The 15,734-nt window shown below is 37.1% G+C and overlaps 1 gene segment (V, D, J or C); it reads left to right on the top strand.

Annotated features, from left to right (window-relative positions):
• Positions 1–4,856: 4,856 nt before the first annotated feature.
• LOC101589646 lies at positions 4,857–5,345 on the top strand. The segment is given in 2 exon segments: positions 4,857–4,929; positions 5,020–5,345. Coding segments are annotated over 2 exon segments (372 nt in total).
• Positions 5,346–15,734: the final 10,389 nt, after the last annotated feature.

Raw genomic sequence — 15,734 nt, 5'->3', positions numbered from 1 at the left:
GGTTCTAAGTTTAACTCCATGTATTAAGATCCAATTCCACAGGTGAAGGGCACAACCCTCCACAAGGAGGCCTTCACTTGATGCTATCACCACAAACTCAGAAAGCCCAAAAATCTACACCATGTACCAACTTATCATGAATTGAGATATCCCCATGAGACACAGAGTTTGGAAATTCACAATAATTAATAAGACAAGTCAATCCTGAACTTTATAGTGCAGTCAAGAGGACTGTGCTTTTATTATAAAGGACAGAGTCAGAACAAGCAAAAGAAGAAATACTAAGGATCTGTTGCTGAGGCTTCCTGTCCTTAAGGTGTGTCACTCTGCTGGTGCATTGTAATAGGATTGCCAAGCACAGAAATTCCTTTAAGATTAAGGTGAACATGGGGGAGGGGTTTCTTAGTTAAATATAATACAATGGATGTAAGGTAGTCTCTTGTCACCCTCTATTATGGCTTGTGTCTAGTTGTTTACCCCAAGCCTCATGCAGTCATGGGGTAAGGACTTCTAGAGTTTGAGATTAACTCATGAACTTCCAGCATTATGGGTTTTAGTACTGCTGGTATTATGGGTATGAGTGCTACAACAGCATGGGGTGGATAGCCTGACTGTGACACAGACGGACAGATTTCCTCTATGTTGCCATTATTGTTGCTGCTACTCTTCCATTTTGCTCTTATTCTTTGCCACCACCAGGAAAGGTTGCTCTCTGCCATGTGCTGCTCTGTGTTGGACCAAGCTGAGTATGGACTGAAACCTCCAGTAATGGTGAGTTCAAAAACCCTTTCCTTCCTTCATTTTAGGTGTCAGGTATTTGTCCAAGCAATGAGAAAGGAGTAACAAAGACACCCTCCAACCATGAGGGTTAGGATTCTGGACAGAAATAAGTTCAAAACTGTATACTTTAAGGAAAATAACAAGTCAATAAAAAACACTAAACCTTATGAGACACAATGAAAGCAGCCCATTGAGGGAGATTTATAGCAGTGAATACTCTTATCAGGAGAACAGAGAAAGTTAAAAAGAAACAGTCTAATGATGAATCTCAAGCATGGAAAAAGAAGAGGAGGCAGAGTCAAAAGATCATATAAGAAAAGAAATTTAAAAATGAAAGCAGAAATTAATGCAAAGGAGAGCAGGAAAGCAATACACAGAATCAAAGAATTGATAAGTTCCTTCTTTGAAGGATGAAATAAAACAGACAAAGCCAGCTAACCTTATTTAAAAAAAGTAAAGTCAACACTCGTATTCACACTATTCAAAATGAATGGGATAAAATGAGAATATATCCTGCCAAAATCCAGCAGTTCAACTATATCTGCTTTGAGAAATTATACTCCAATAAGAGGGAAAAATCAGAAGAAATATATATATATATTTCTGAATCAAGAAGATATAAAAATCTTAAATAAACAAATATCAAATCATGTAATTCAAACATAATTTTAAAAAATACCCACAGAGAAAAGCTCAGTCTATGATGGATTTTCAAACTCTTTAATAAGAGTGAAATGGAAACAATACTCCCACATTCATTATTCCTGGAGACAAACATCATTCTGATAACAAAACTATAGAAGGACCCAACTCTAAAAGAGAGACATAGGTCAATCTTACTAGTGAACATGGTTGCAAAAATACTGAATCAGACGTTAGCAAACAAAATGCAACAAATCATCAAAAGATAATAGGCCATGACAAAATAGGATTCATCCCAGAAATGCAAGGATGGTTCACCATATGCAAATGAATACATGTAATACACAATATTAACAGAGTCAAGGTGAACACCATGTGATCAATTCAATAGCTACAGAAAAAGCATTTTACGAAGTGCAATATTCATTCATGGTGAAACTCTATAGAAAATTCGAAGAGATGGAACTTCTCTGTTTCAGTTACTTTTCTCTCATTGCAGGAACAAAATATCTGACAACCCAAAAGCAAAGAAGGAAAAGTTTACTAGTTAACAGCTGTAGGTGGGGATTTGTCCAGGCTCAGCTGGCTCCAAGGCAACATAGTACATGACAGAGGGCAGCAGTTCATGATTGCAGAAAAGAGTAAAACAGCAATAGCAAAAAGGAAAGGATCAGTGGAAGAAGCAGAGAGCAAGCTTCTCCCCACTGCTTATATTGTATTCAGGCTATCTGCCCCATAACAGGTGTAGAAATCACACGATAATGCCAGCAACACTCACACCTGTAATCAAAACACTAGATCATGAATTAATCACAAACACTACAAGCCCACTCCAATGGCTGCATGCAGCTTCAGGGGGACAACTAGACACAAACAATACTTTCCTGTCCAAAGACACGTGAACATCTCTTTATAGAAAATGAAGTTTAGTCCATGTCTAAGAGCTGCCAAAATCCTAACAGTTTCATTATTGCTAAAAAAATCCAAGTCCCAAGTATCCTCAGAGATTTAAGGCAAACTCTTAGCTGTGAGCCTCTGTACTAATGAAAAGTTAAAGATTTCCAACATTCAATGGCACAAGAAAAACATTACCATTCCAAAAATGTACAAATAAGGGAACACAAAGCATTATGATCAAAGTCAGTCCAAACTCCAACAGGTCGAAGATGAAGTTGGATGCTCCACATTCAACATCCAAGGTAAACTGTGGCAAACTGTACTCTAGGTAAGTAAAGATAACAATGCCCAAGGTAATAATCAGTATTACTCCCCTATTTTCTTCTGTTGAAATAGTTTTCTATTTTTTTCTTTAGAATATAACTTTAAAGAAAAGATTTTCCTCTCCAACTCTGGTACATATCACTGTCACACCCAGTTCTCTCCTTCCACTCCTGACTGCCCTTCCTGCAGCTGTCAGGGCCACTGGATGCTGATGGAAGCCAGCTGATGTGCCCTCTGGAAATTCCTCCAGCCTTAAAGATTTCACTGCTCCATTATGGAACCTTAGAGAACCCGTAAAAAGCTTTTGCTTGTTTCACTGCTATAGCACACACCCAGCCAAAATTTGCAAAGTATCTTAGGCACCCTCTCATCATTGAGCCATTATAAGAACTGACGACATCTTTGTCATGTCTCCATTGCAGGGCAGTTTCTCAGACTGTGACATCTTCTTGCATCACTTCTTCATAGGTCAGCCAAATAAAACTTGCAGGAAACACAGGGACTGGATTGTAAGGAGACCAACATAAGACAGATTCACTGAAAGTGAAGAGCTACTGATTTGCAGATGCATACTTTCTCATTCACATCAGGACAAAGAAAAATTTTAGAAGGAGAAAAACATAAATTTATGTGCGAACAAAGAATGGATAAAGAATATTTTAAAGGGTTGGTTTCAAGGTCACAAGGGGATTTTCAGCTAGGGGTGACATAGAAGAAAACAATCCTCTGTAAGAAGTGAAATTATTGAAACTCACAATGTTCACCTAAGACAGAAATGCACTTAATTGGACTCTTTACCTTCTGGAAATTCATAGCCTATGATAGTGACCACTGCAGCAGCAGATCACCAGGGGCCGCAGAGCCTACTAAGTATAAGAGGCCCAGAGAAGAAAATGCTCTCAAGCTAAGAGGTGCAAAGTTCTGGCATGGGAATCATATGGCCAAACACACACACACACACACACACACACACACACACACACACGCATACATACATGCACAAATGAAACATTTGTCAAGACTTCAGAAAAAATCAGAATTGTTGTCTAGTATTCTGAAGAAACAGAAAAATATGAGGTGTGATTGGCAAATAGAGTCAATATTTAAATTTTGTATTGCATTAAATGACACATTGCCCTTGATATCACTCTAAATACTGCCATTTGCTTCAAATACTTATTCCATCATCCTGCTAATTTTGTAAGTCACTTATAAGTTCTCTTTCAGGATTCTAGTGGGCTGTTATGGCTGCCTTGATGTCTTAAGTCATCACATTTAAATTAAATACTAAAATATTTAATTGAAATATTTTCCTTTATGGTCATTTTGACCAGAAACCTCATGGTGTTATTTCTACGCAAGAGGTGGATTAAGGACAAAATTCCATGTTTTATGGAGCAGCATTTCAGTTGAAATCTCCATACTTTCATCAACCTTGTAAATACTTATCAAAGAAAATTTTCATAAAGAAGAGGGAAAAAAGAATAAATTGAGGAACTTATTTGAAACAAGGGCAAACATTTTGAAGTCAGTAAAGTGTGTTTTATTACAGTGATCTTCAAAATTTTATCATTCATTTTAATGATACCCTTCAAGTATCATTCAGAAATAAATTCTGCAGTCCTACTGAGATTTATGAAAGAATTTCTGCTCTTAGAGCAATGGATATTCTAAGTGGCTGATGATTAGGTGTGCCGCTTAGAAACATAAATTCAAGATCAAAAGAATCCAAGGTGCCAGGTCCTCAATCCAACCTGATTCATAATGTGGATGAAACAGTAATTGACTCAGGTTTCCATGACTAAATTTACTAAACTCTTCTCCTATAACATTGGAACCTGGAATCACAGACACAAAACTTGCTGTACTGAAAAAAGAAAAAAATACCCCTCCAGACCTAAGGAAAAGGAGATACAAATAGGAAAACACCTGCAGGACCCACTCATTACTTCAGTGGTATTGTTGCTGCAGACTCTAGACAGCAGAGTGGGGATTTTCCTGAGACAGCAAGTAACGGCTCAGAAAAACACTGTAGGCTGAATGTTTCATTTGCACACTCACCACGGATTAGGCAAGTAGGTTTGTTCTGACCAAGATGTTGAACTCCTGGGCATAAAAATCTCATTTGCATGAAGACCTTGCCCACATCACCAGCAGGGTCTGAAGAGCTAAAAAGAGAGCTGGAGGGCTGCTTGTGTGCTCAGCAGTCTTGAAAATCATAGCCCTGGGCTGCCTGCACCATGGCCTGGGCTACTCTCCTGCTCACACTCCTGACTCACATTTCAGGTCAGCAGGGATTTTCTAGCTGGGCTCTGGATGGCAGCAGTGTTGCCTCTGTCTCCTCTCTTCACCATCGCTTTCCTCACTTCTTTTCAGGGCTTGAATCTCAGCTTGTGCTGACTCAGGAATCTGCACTGTCCACCTCTCCTGGAGGGACAGTCACACTCACCTGCAGCGCCAATACTGGAGCTATCACAACCAACAATTATGCTAGTTGGGTCCAACAGATGCCCTATCACACAACTAAGGGGTTAATATATAGCACCAGCAGCCGCTATGCTGGTGTCCCTGCCAGATTCTCAGGCTCCTTGCTTGGAGACAAGGCTGCCCTCACCATCACAGGAGCCCGATCTGAAGATGAGGCCACCTATTACTGTTTGATATGGTACAGCAACCATTTCCACAGTGACACATGCTTATAGGGAAGTGAGACAAAAACACCCTGTACAGACTCACATTGTGCTGCTCAGCACCTCTTTGCATATAAAGCAAGACTCAGAGTAATGTCTGGCACCTAAGAGAGATGAGAATCTGGAGACTATGAAATGGACCATGTTAGGCAACCAGTGCAAGAGCTACAGTCTACTCCACCTTCAGCAATGTATATGCCTTTCTGTAGCCCTCTCTTGAGTGTGGGCTGCAATGTGTAACTGGAGTAGTAAATCTGAAGATGAGTTAGTTAAAGTACATCCATTTGTCCTGTGTTTTGAACACTTGAAGAGCAAGTTTTGTTCAAGCTAGTGACCATTAATTGCCTGTAGCAAAGACCTCTACCCAAAAAGAGAGGAAAAAACTCCAAGGAGACATGGAGAATGTTTTATGTGTCTAAGAAAAGTCAGTCACCATGATTTCAGTTAGAAACCTGAGTGTTAGAGAGCTAGGAAAGGAGGTAGGCATCTAGAGTGTCATAGTCCCAAAATTTTTATGTTTCTTTAGTAAATGTGAAGTGCCCTTTCATGGTGGATACAAGGAAAGTAGGCTCTAAATAGCTAAAACTATGCTTTAGTCTTCATTTAGAGAAGTTGGATGTGTGAACTTTCCATAGTGATGTTGGCAGGTTTGCCTTCATGGTTGCAGTCTACTGTGAGGAAGGAAAAACATGGAGCCAATATACACATGAAATGTTTACCCCATGTATATAAATTATTTCTAAGAATAAGATAGCTAGGGAAATATTTGGTCACCACTACTTAGATAAGAGTATAGAGATTATGGTTTGTCTTGTTTTCCTATTATTGTGTTGCCTAAATTGCAAAATGACACACAGTGAGGCAAGAAGCTAAAGCTGCCTACACTCAGTGTGACTGAGATCAGAAGTGGATCTTCCCAGACCAGCCAAACCTTCAGATATATTCAGGCTCTGATGGCAGGCTGTCTCCAACTAAATCATTATCTTGAGCCTGAGCCATCCAGCACCATGGAATTCCTTGATTGGTAACTCCTGAGTGTTAGAAGATAGTAAAAGTTTTGAAAATATTTGTTTTAGGTTAATAGCCAGCATATTAACTAAGATCTAAAAGTAAATTTAAATCTTCTAGTGGGAGACTGAGACAATACCCATGCTTGGGGCGCACTTCCCCAGGAACATTCCAGGGTTTTATGGAGGCTGTGTCAAAGGACTGACTCATGATTATGCTCATGTTTTCTATGCATTCATTTAAGTTTACATGTCTTTTTCAGTTGAAAAGAATGAAAGATATTTACATTTTCTACAGAGTGCAACAGTTGTGACCAAATGTTCATCCTACAGTGCGTGTTACACACAACAGTTCTAAAGGCAGAAAAAAATAATATTTTGTGAATGATTCTGAGCTCTTTAGTGACCAGTCCATAAAAGATGGTCCCTAACCTCCTCGAAATATATACAGATTAAGTAAAATCACGTGAAGACATGAGGCCAAAACTAATATCTAATCCTAAGCAAAATGATATATTTTTATACATTTCCTAGAGAAGACTTGATACTAGTAATGTAGCTACTTACTACTAAAAATCATAGGGATCATCACAGAAAACAAAACATAATATGCCTGAAATAGAGTCCAATAAGCACTCAAATAAGGCTTCCCTGGCAAGGGCAAGGGCCTGGTTCAAGTCCTGATTTAAAAAAAACAAAAAAAACAAAAGAGTTTCTATACAAAGGAGCAAAAGTAATTTCAAATTTCCAACCCACCCTGACAAATTCAGGAGGCATGGACAGAGAAGAAGTTAGAAGTCACTCTCCCAAGTTGTTATGCCTTACCTGTAGGTTCCACATGTGCAAATTGAAATAATGTGGACCAATTTAATTTTCCACGGTTTCTTTTGTTTATTAAATTATGGTAACTTAAACTAATGGATCTTGCACCAGGAACAGTGTCATGCCCCTCTAATCCCAGCACTCCCGAGGCTATGGCTGGGGCAACACTGCAAGTTCAAGGCCAGACAAGTCTATATACTGAACTCAAGTCCAGCCTAATCTGCATCGTGAAACCCAGTATCAAAAAAATAAATAAGTAATACGTTTAGTATGCAACTATCCTGAAAACTGGTATTGCTAATGTAGAGAACTTTTGGAATATAAAATCATACACAGAATTCCAAATGAATTTTAAAACATTAAAATGCTAAATGTAGTTTCTTAGGGAAATTTCACTAGTCTTTCCTTTTGAATCCTATATTATTTATATTCCAAGAATAATTTACATGACTACAAACAGCACTACATTTTATATCACATGCATTTTCACAAACAGATAGTGGGAACAATACAATCATTCTAAATGTCAATATTCAGCCAATCACATCCCCACTGTCAGGGGAGCCATGGTCCTGAGGCACACAGGGTCTTGATGAAATCCCCTACAGGGTGGGAAGGACAGCAGGCATGGTAAGTGCCTGGGATACAGCATCCAGCTTCCCTGGCAGAGTCCAGGGTAACTCTACTCTAACAAATGGAAACACTTTGCCTGAAAACTCCTATCATACAATTGGATCTGTCATTTAACTGTAGACTTTCCTCCAGGGTCTAAAGTACAAAATCTATAGTTACTACCATTTCCCAACTTCTAAATTGTGCTTGATGATCTCATTATTAATAATTGTACCATCGTGGGTAGAATGTTATATTTGTTGTAATCAGTTTTTTCCCTTGTTTAAATATATTGGGCAGCTCTGGGGTAATAACCTCAGCACAGCCCTATATCAAAAGACTGGGACTGAATCAAAAGAAATCAACTTCCCACTCTCAATTGACTGGAAAGGTATGACATTAGAACAGACATAAATAAACTCCCACACAGAAAATATCCTTGAAGAACAGATGTCTCCTGGAGAGGACTTGATACTAGTGATGTAGCTACTTACTACTGAAAATCATGTGAACCGTGACAGAAAACAAAATATAATATTTTTGAAATAGAAAATGTCAATACAAAGGAGCAAAGGAAATTTCAAATCTCCAACCCACCATGACAAATTCAGGAGGCATGGACACAGAAGAAACTGTAAGTCACACGTAAAATTTCTTACATGATAGCAATTTGGGTAACACAATCATAAGAGGCTATAGAGGAGATCAGATCAGAAATGAAGTCTCAGGTGAAAAAGAAATGGCAACCAAGATGAAAAAGCTCTTCCCCATATCTAAGGGAGACACAGATTTTCAAAGAGCAGCATAGAAAAAAGATGAAGCCCTTCAATTAATACTATAGAAAAGATTAGAATGCAAGTAACAGATTGAAAGACATACCAGGAATTAAAAAATTCAATTGAAATCTGGTAAAACAACTTAAATGAAACTGAAGGTACAATTTGAGACCTTGAAGAGAAGCTTGCAGGAAGTGATCATAAAAGAAAAGATTTCTTAAAAGTAACAAGGAAGGGGCCAGGAAGACGGCTCAGTGGAATACATGCTTCCCTGGCAAGACAAGGGCCTGAGATCAATCCCTGGTTCCACCAAAAAGAAAGAAAAACAAAAGTCACAAGGAATTACAAAATAACAATTCAATATCTGCAGCATCATAAAAAGAAAAAAAAGACTGATGTGTCAATGAAAAAGCAAGAGACAACACAAAAGATCTAAGAAGATTATTTGCAGAAGTAATAGCAGAATATTTCTGAATATGTGTAAAGAATCTGACACACAGTAAGTAAGGCACACAGAATTCCAATTGACCATAATCAAAAGAAATATGCACCCAGAAAGATAATGATCAAATGCCAGAATGTCAGGACTGGAACAGATTATTAAATGCTGTTAGAGAAAAGAGAAAATTCATACATAAAAAGACTCATCCAAATCATGGCACTTCTCAACTCAAACTATTAAGTCAAGAAATGCTTAGAGGAAAGTATTTTAAGTGTCAAAAAAAAAAGTTCCAACACGAGGTTTACATAGCCTGTGAAACTATTTCAGAATTAATAATGAAGGTCGGCCAGACGGCTCAGTGGACTAAAGTGCCTGCTTAAGTAGAGAGCAGCAGCCAGGATTCGATCCCTGATGTGCTGTGCCAGTCCCACCTGTGAGGCACACTGAGAGGCCGATTGACACTGGGTGTGGAGGTGCTCTCCTGTCATTCCAGAGCTTGGGTGGCTGAAAACAGGAGAATCACTACAAGTCCGATCTACGTAGTGAGACTCTGTACACCCTATAGACCCTGTACTAAATTCAGAAAAAAATAAAAGTAATGGCCAAATAAGATTCTTCCATGACAAAGAACAACCAAAATCTCATGAGCAATGAACCAACCTTACAAATAATCCTGAAAGATATTGTAGAAAGGGTTAAAAATGACCAACATTTCAAGAAAAACATCAGTAAAAAAGCTGCAAACAGAGTAATTATACAGACAGACAAATTAGGGAACAACAAAAGGAGATTTCCATAGCAAAGATAAGCCAATACTTATCCGTAATAACCATCAGTGGAAATGACCTCAATGCTCCATCTAAAGAAAGACTGGCAGAATTGATCAAGAAACACATTTAGCTCAAGAGTAAAGTCTTAGACTGAAAATCAATTATGAAAATCTAACAGGCCAGCCAGGTAGCTCAAAGGTCCTGCCAGAGAGCTCAGCAGACTAAAGCACTAGGCAGAGCACAAGGGCTGAGGTTCAATCCCCAGTGTGCCCTGCAAACCCCACCCATGGATTGCCCTGAGATGGTGATTGAGACTGGGTGTGGTGGGGCGCACCTATAATCCCAGTATTTGGGAAGCTGAAAACAGGAGAATCACTACACATCTGATCTATGTAGTGAGACCCTGTGTATCCTTTAGACCCTGTTCTAAACACATAAAGATTAATAATAGTTTTTTAAAAAGAAAAACTCTATTTCATGCAGCAGGAATGCAGCTAAAATCAAGGGTAGCTGTTCTGTTTGCAGACAATGTAAAGTTTAAACTAAGAATAACCAAAAGAGCTAAAGAAGGCCACTACATTCTTCTTAGGGGAAAACAGAAAGTGGAAGTGATACCAATCATAAAGGAACTTGTGCCAAATGCAGGCCCAATGAACTATAAGACAAACTTCAATGATCATGAAAAATGAAATGAACGACAGCAGAGTTATATCAGGGTTCTTTAAACTCCATTTTCACAAAAAGATAGATGAAGCAGACAAAAAACCAACAAGGAAATAACAGAACTATGCCAAGCTTGTGAACAAATAGACTCAGTAGAGCTTCACAGTGTGTTCCATCCAACAACAGAATACATCCTTCTCAGCTTCACATGGGATGTTCTCTAAAATAGACCAAATACTAGCCCATACAACACTGTGAAGTAAATGCAAAAGAATTGAAATTAAACCATGCCTATGATTGCAACATAGTGCAATGAAATGGGAAATTATTTACCAAAGGAGTCACACGAACTGCATAAACATGTGGAAATTAAGACCTTCCTGAACAGCCAATAGGTCAGGGATGAAGCTAAAAATGAAATTAAACAATATTTACAATTGAATAAATATGAAGACACAACTTATTGCAACTGTGGAACACAATGTAAGCTGCCCTCAGAGAAATTTATAGCGTTGAATTCTAACATCATAAAAAAACAATGAGCAAAAATAACAGCAATAAACTATACATGAAAATTCTGGAGAACAGAAGAGCAAGTCAAGCCCAAAGTCAAAATAAAGTAGAATGTTATAAAGATCAGAACAGAAATTAACCCACTGGATACTAAGAAAACCATACAAACAATAAAAAGAATTGAAGAGTTATTTCTTTGAAAGAATAAATAAAATTGAGAAACCCCTCACCCACCTTTTCAGAAAATAAAAGAAAAAAACATTGAAATTCATGCAACAAAGAATGAAAAGGGTACAATAGCTACAGATCCTATAGAAAGTCAGAAAATAATCAATTCCTATTTCAAAAATCTTTACTCTCATAGAATATAAAACACGGAACAAATGGTCAGGTTCCTAGACACATAGGAATTACTAAAGCTCAATGAGGAAGATACAGAAATTCTGAATACCCGAATATCAGTCAATGAAAGTAAAAATCAATGAAAGATGTAACCAAAAAATTTAAAAGCCGGAAACTTGACGACTCTATATTTCTTCCAGTGAACATGTTTGCCCCCTTGTCAAAGAAGAAGTGGCTGTTTGTTTCGCTAGTTGTTTGCATCTTCTGATCTCTTCCATTGATCATCAGGTATGGTTCTCCATTATCAGCACCTGAATTCTGCAGGAAATGTAGAGAAGACTCTTCAATGAAATTGAAAGGGTAAATAATTCTAAAATTTTATCTTATAAATTTTAGGTAGGCATGATAGAGAATTTTCTTTGCTGAAAATTAAAATGTCATTGACATACAAAAAATTACATTTATAGAAGATAATTTGAAATCACACAATTATATATTTTATGACATCAGAAAGTTCCATGTTAAGGAAAAGTAGAAGGGATTGTTCTATGGGGACAGGGTTTTAGGATTTTGGAGACTGGCTCAGGTGCTTTTCCCTGAAGGAATTTTAAATAGCAAGACTTAATAGTAGCAGAGGGACAATTATGGGACAAGTATAAATATCAGAGACGTAGTACTTCAGATTTACCTTGGGGCCAAATTGAGTATCACATCAAGATTTTGCTGTAAATGTATGAAAGCAACTAGAGACTGTATTGGTAAGTGAAGTAAATCAGATGTACATGTGCAAACATCAAAGAAAAAAGAAAAGAAAGGGAAAGGGAAGCAATGCTCTCCAACTCATACCTGAAAGCAAGTGTTACTCTGATGAGAAAAACCATACAAAGATCAACCAAAAACATAAACTAGAGGCCCATCTTCCTAATGAACATAGATGCAAGAATCCTCAATAAAATACTAGCAAACCTAATAAAGCACATCATGGAGAAAATTGCACATCATGACAAAGTGGGATTCATTTAGTAATGTAGAAATAGTTTGACATATGCAAATAAATAAATGCAACATGTTATATCAAGAGAGCAAAAGACAAAACCACAGGATCATCTCAATAGATGCAGAAAGAGCTTTTGCTAAAGTTCACTCATTCATGATAAAACCCTCAAATCAGTATATTTAGTTGAATTGGATAAGATCCATCCATGTTAAATGAAGAGCCAACTTCAGAATGAATGAACAAAAAATGAAATATTTCACTTTAATATCAGGAACAAGACAATGATATACAATATCACCACCCTCTTTGATGTGGTCCTGCAAACATTAGTGAGAGCAATTACACAAAAAAGAGAATTAAAAGAAATAAAGGTACAAAAGGAAGAACTAAAATAATAATTATTAGCTGATAAAGATTCTCTACAGAGAACACCCTTAAAACTCTACAAAAAGACTTCTATATTTCATAACCAAATTTGGTAGCACAGTTATATACAAGTCAACAGTCAAAAATCAATAGCATTCCTTTACACACCAAAAAAAAAAAAAAAACCATTGAAAGTGAAATTAAGAATAATATGCATTTTACAATAACATCCAAAGATGAAATACAAAGAAATCAAATCAATCTAAAAGAGGAAGTAAAAGATCTATACATTGTATATTACAGCTCTCTGAAAAAGAAGCATAAAGAGGATATGAGAAAATGGATAGACATCAACATCCCTTGTTTTCGATGTTTTCCCCTTGGATAGGAAAAACATCATTGTGAAAATGGCCATACTCCCAAAGCTGTTGTATAGATTCAAACAAAACAAATCAAAATAAGATTCTCATACCTCACATATCTAGAGAATATATTGCTAAAATTCTTCTGGACTCAGAAGAGAAGTAGAATATGAAAGTTAGTCCAAGACAACAAAGGTGATGTAAGAGGCATCACGATCCCTGACTTGAAATTAAGCTTCAAAGATACTGTGATTCAGTCATATAATGCTAGCAATAGAAAACCAGACCTGAGAGTTGATGGAAGGGATCAGAAGATGCAAACACGTCTACCAAAACTGTCAACCACTTCATCTTTGACAAAGGGGGCAAATATGTGCTCTGGAAGTAAGATCACCTCCTGAAGAAATGGCGCTGGAGAAATGGCTTCCCACATGATGAAGACTAAAACTACACCTATGCCTATCACCATGCGCTAAAACAACATCACAATGGATCAAAGATGTAAATATTAAAACAGAAGCACTAAATCTCCTGCGAAAGAAATTTGGTAGAAATCTTGAAGACATAAGCATAAGCAGAGAGTTCATGAACATAAACAAAACTGCATGAGAAATACTTCAAATAATCAAAAACTAAGATCTCATTAGCATTTTTTACACATCCAAAGAAATCACCAAGAGGATAAAAAGTATCCCATGAATTGGGAAAAAACTATAGCAAACTATCCCTCAAACAGAAGACTACCTAAGCAAGGACCTATAGAGAATTTTTTAAAATCAATTAATCTAAATTCAAAGACCCAATCCAAAAAGTGGCATCTGCAATGAACACACAATTCTTAGATGAAGAAATACAAATAACAAATGAATATATGAAAAATGTTCAACATTATTGGTTATTTGAGAAATGTGAGTTACCCCAACAGTGACATTCCATCTCACCCAGGATGAATGGTCAACATCAAAAAATCTACCAATAACAAATGCTGGCATGGCTATGTGGAAGAAGAAATCCTTCTTCACTGTTGGTGGGAGTGTTGACTGGTACAATCCCTGTGTAAATCCATAGGAATTTCCTTCAAAATCTAGGATTTGGAATGAAGCCCAGTGGCAAACACCTGTAATTCCAGCATGCAGGAGGTTGAGACAGGAGGATCACTGCGAGTTCAAGACCAGAAAAAAACCACTCGAGGCTTAGAGGCTTAGATAGCCCATTTGAGCCAGCTATTCCTCTTGTGGGTATTTTCCCAGAAGTGTTGAAAACATCATACCACAACAATATATATGTACCCAGTCTATAGCAACACAATTTGTCATAGCTACATCTTAGAAATAACCCAAATGTCCACGACCTGAGAAATGAAATAAAGATATGATATTTTTATACAATGGAGCATTACTCAGCTTGAAAGACAGATAGGCTTCTGTAGGAAAATGCATGCAACTAGAGACCATACTCATAAGTAAAGTAAATCAGACTCTCATGTATAAATCATATCTTGTCTCCTTAGTAAAAAAAAACAGGAACAGTAAATAAGATCCAAAACGTACAATAAATATTTTTAAAGGCAAAGAAACTGCTCAAAAGGAAGGAACTGGGATGGGGAAAAGGAAAAAGAAGGAAAAAGAAAAATATGTAAGTCTGTGTGTGTGTGTGTGTGTGTGTGTGTGAGAGAGAGAGAGAGAGAGAGAGAGAGAGAGAGAGAGAGGCTGAGCATGCACAAGATAGCTAAGATAATTGTACTACTAAATTCTATTAGTTCTTTGAGAGGAACAGTTAGTGCTTATATTGTTTCATCAATTTTACATGCCTGTATCTGGAACTCTGAGTAAATACACTGGTGACAACAATATGAGATATACTGACCATTGCTAATTTCCTGTCATCCTGTTTTGGAATTCTGTATCATTTTTGGTTTTTATTCTCCTTAAAATAAAGAAATTTAAACTACACATAATGCACAAATTATAAATACAAAATGTTAACTGAAGAAATATTTGCCATGAGCCATAAAACACTTTGTTCATCTGCCTGGTAGTATATAGTCCTTTTCCTCATCAATATTGCATAAACAGCGCAGAATAACTTTTATATACCATATATATTTTATTAGTTAAATAACTCAGTGGTAATTTTTTTTAATTTTGCTGGAGGGTCTACAGTGTCTATAGGGTCTCATTTCATAGATCAGACTCGTAGTGATCTGCCTGTGTTCAGCCTCCCAAAAACTGAGATTATAGGACTGCACTACCATGCCCAGTCTCAATGGCCATCTCAGCATGCCCTGGAGGCAGGGCCAGGATGGCAGGCCTGGGAATTCAACCCTGGCCCTGGCTTCTGCCTAATCATGTGCTTTAATCCACTCAGCTATTTGGCCTGTCCACTAAGTGCTAAATGAAAACATAGGGGAAGATGCGCATAGATTATGTACATATTATATAAAAGACTGCAAAATATATCATATGTGGTGTGGAGTTTCAGTCTTTTACTTTATAGAGATTCCAGGGATGACCTTATATCTCATTCTGGTTTTAACTAGAAATTTAAATTAATCCATTTGTTCTTCTTCCCCCAACCAAAGCAAGCACTTCAGGCTTCTGTTTTTAGTGCAATGTAATTTTAAATTGTTGTTTTTATTGGTACACACTTATATTCAATCACTATAGAAATCAGTACAGAAGTTATTCAAAAAATTAAAAATAAAAATTGCATTCAACTCATAAATTCCC

This window comes from Octodon degus, unplaced genomic scaffold (assembly GCF_000260255.1).
Source record: "Octodon degus isolate 3935 unplaced genomic scaffold, OctDeg1.0 scaffold00230, whole genome shotgun sequence".
Classification (NCBI taxonomy): Eukaryota; Metazoa; Chordata; class Mammalia; order Rodentia; family Octodontidae; genus Octodon; species Octodon degus.
Note: the sequence above shows the minus strand (reverse complement) of the source record. Positions and strands in the feature narration are given on the sequence as shown.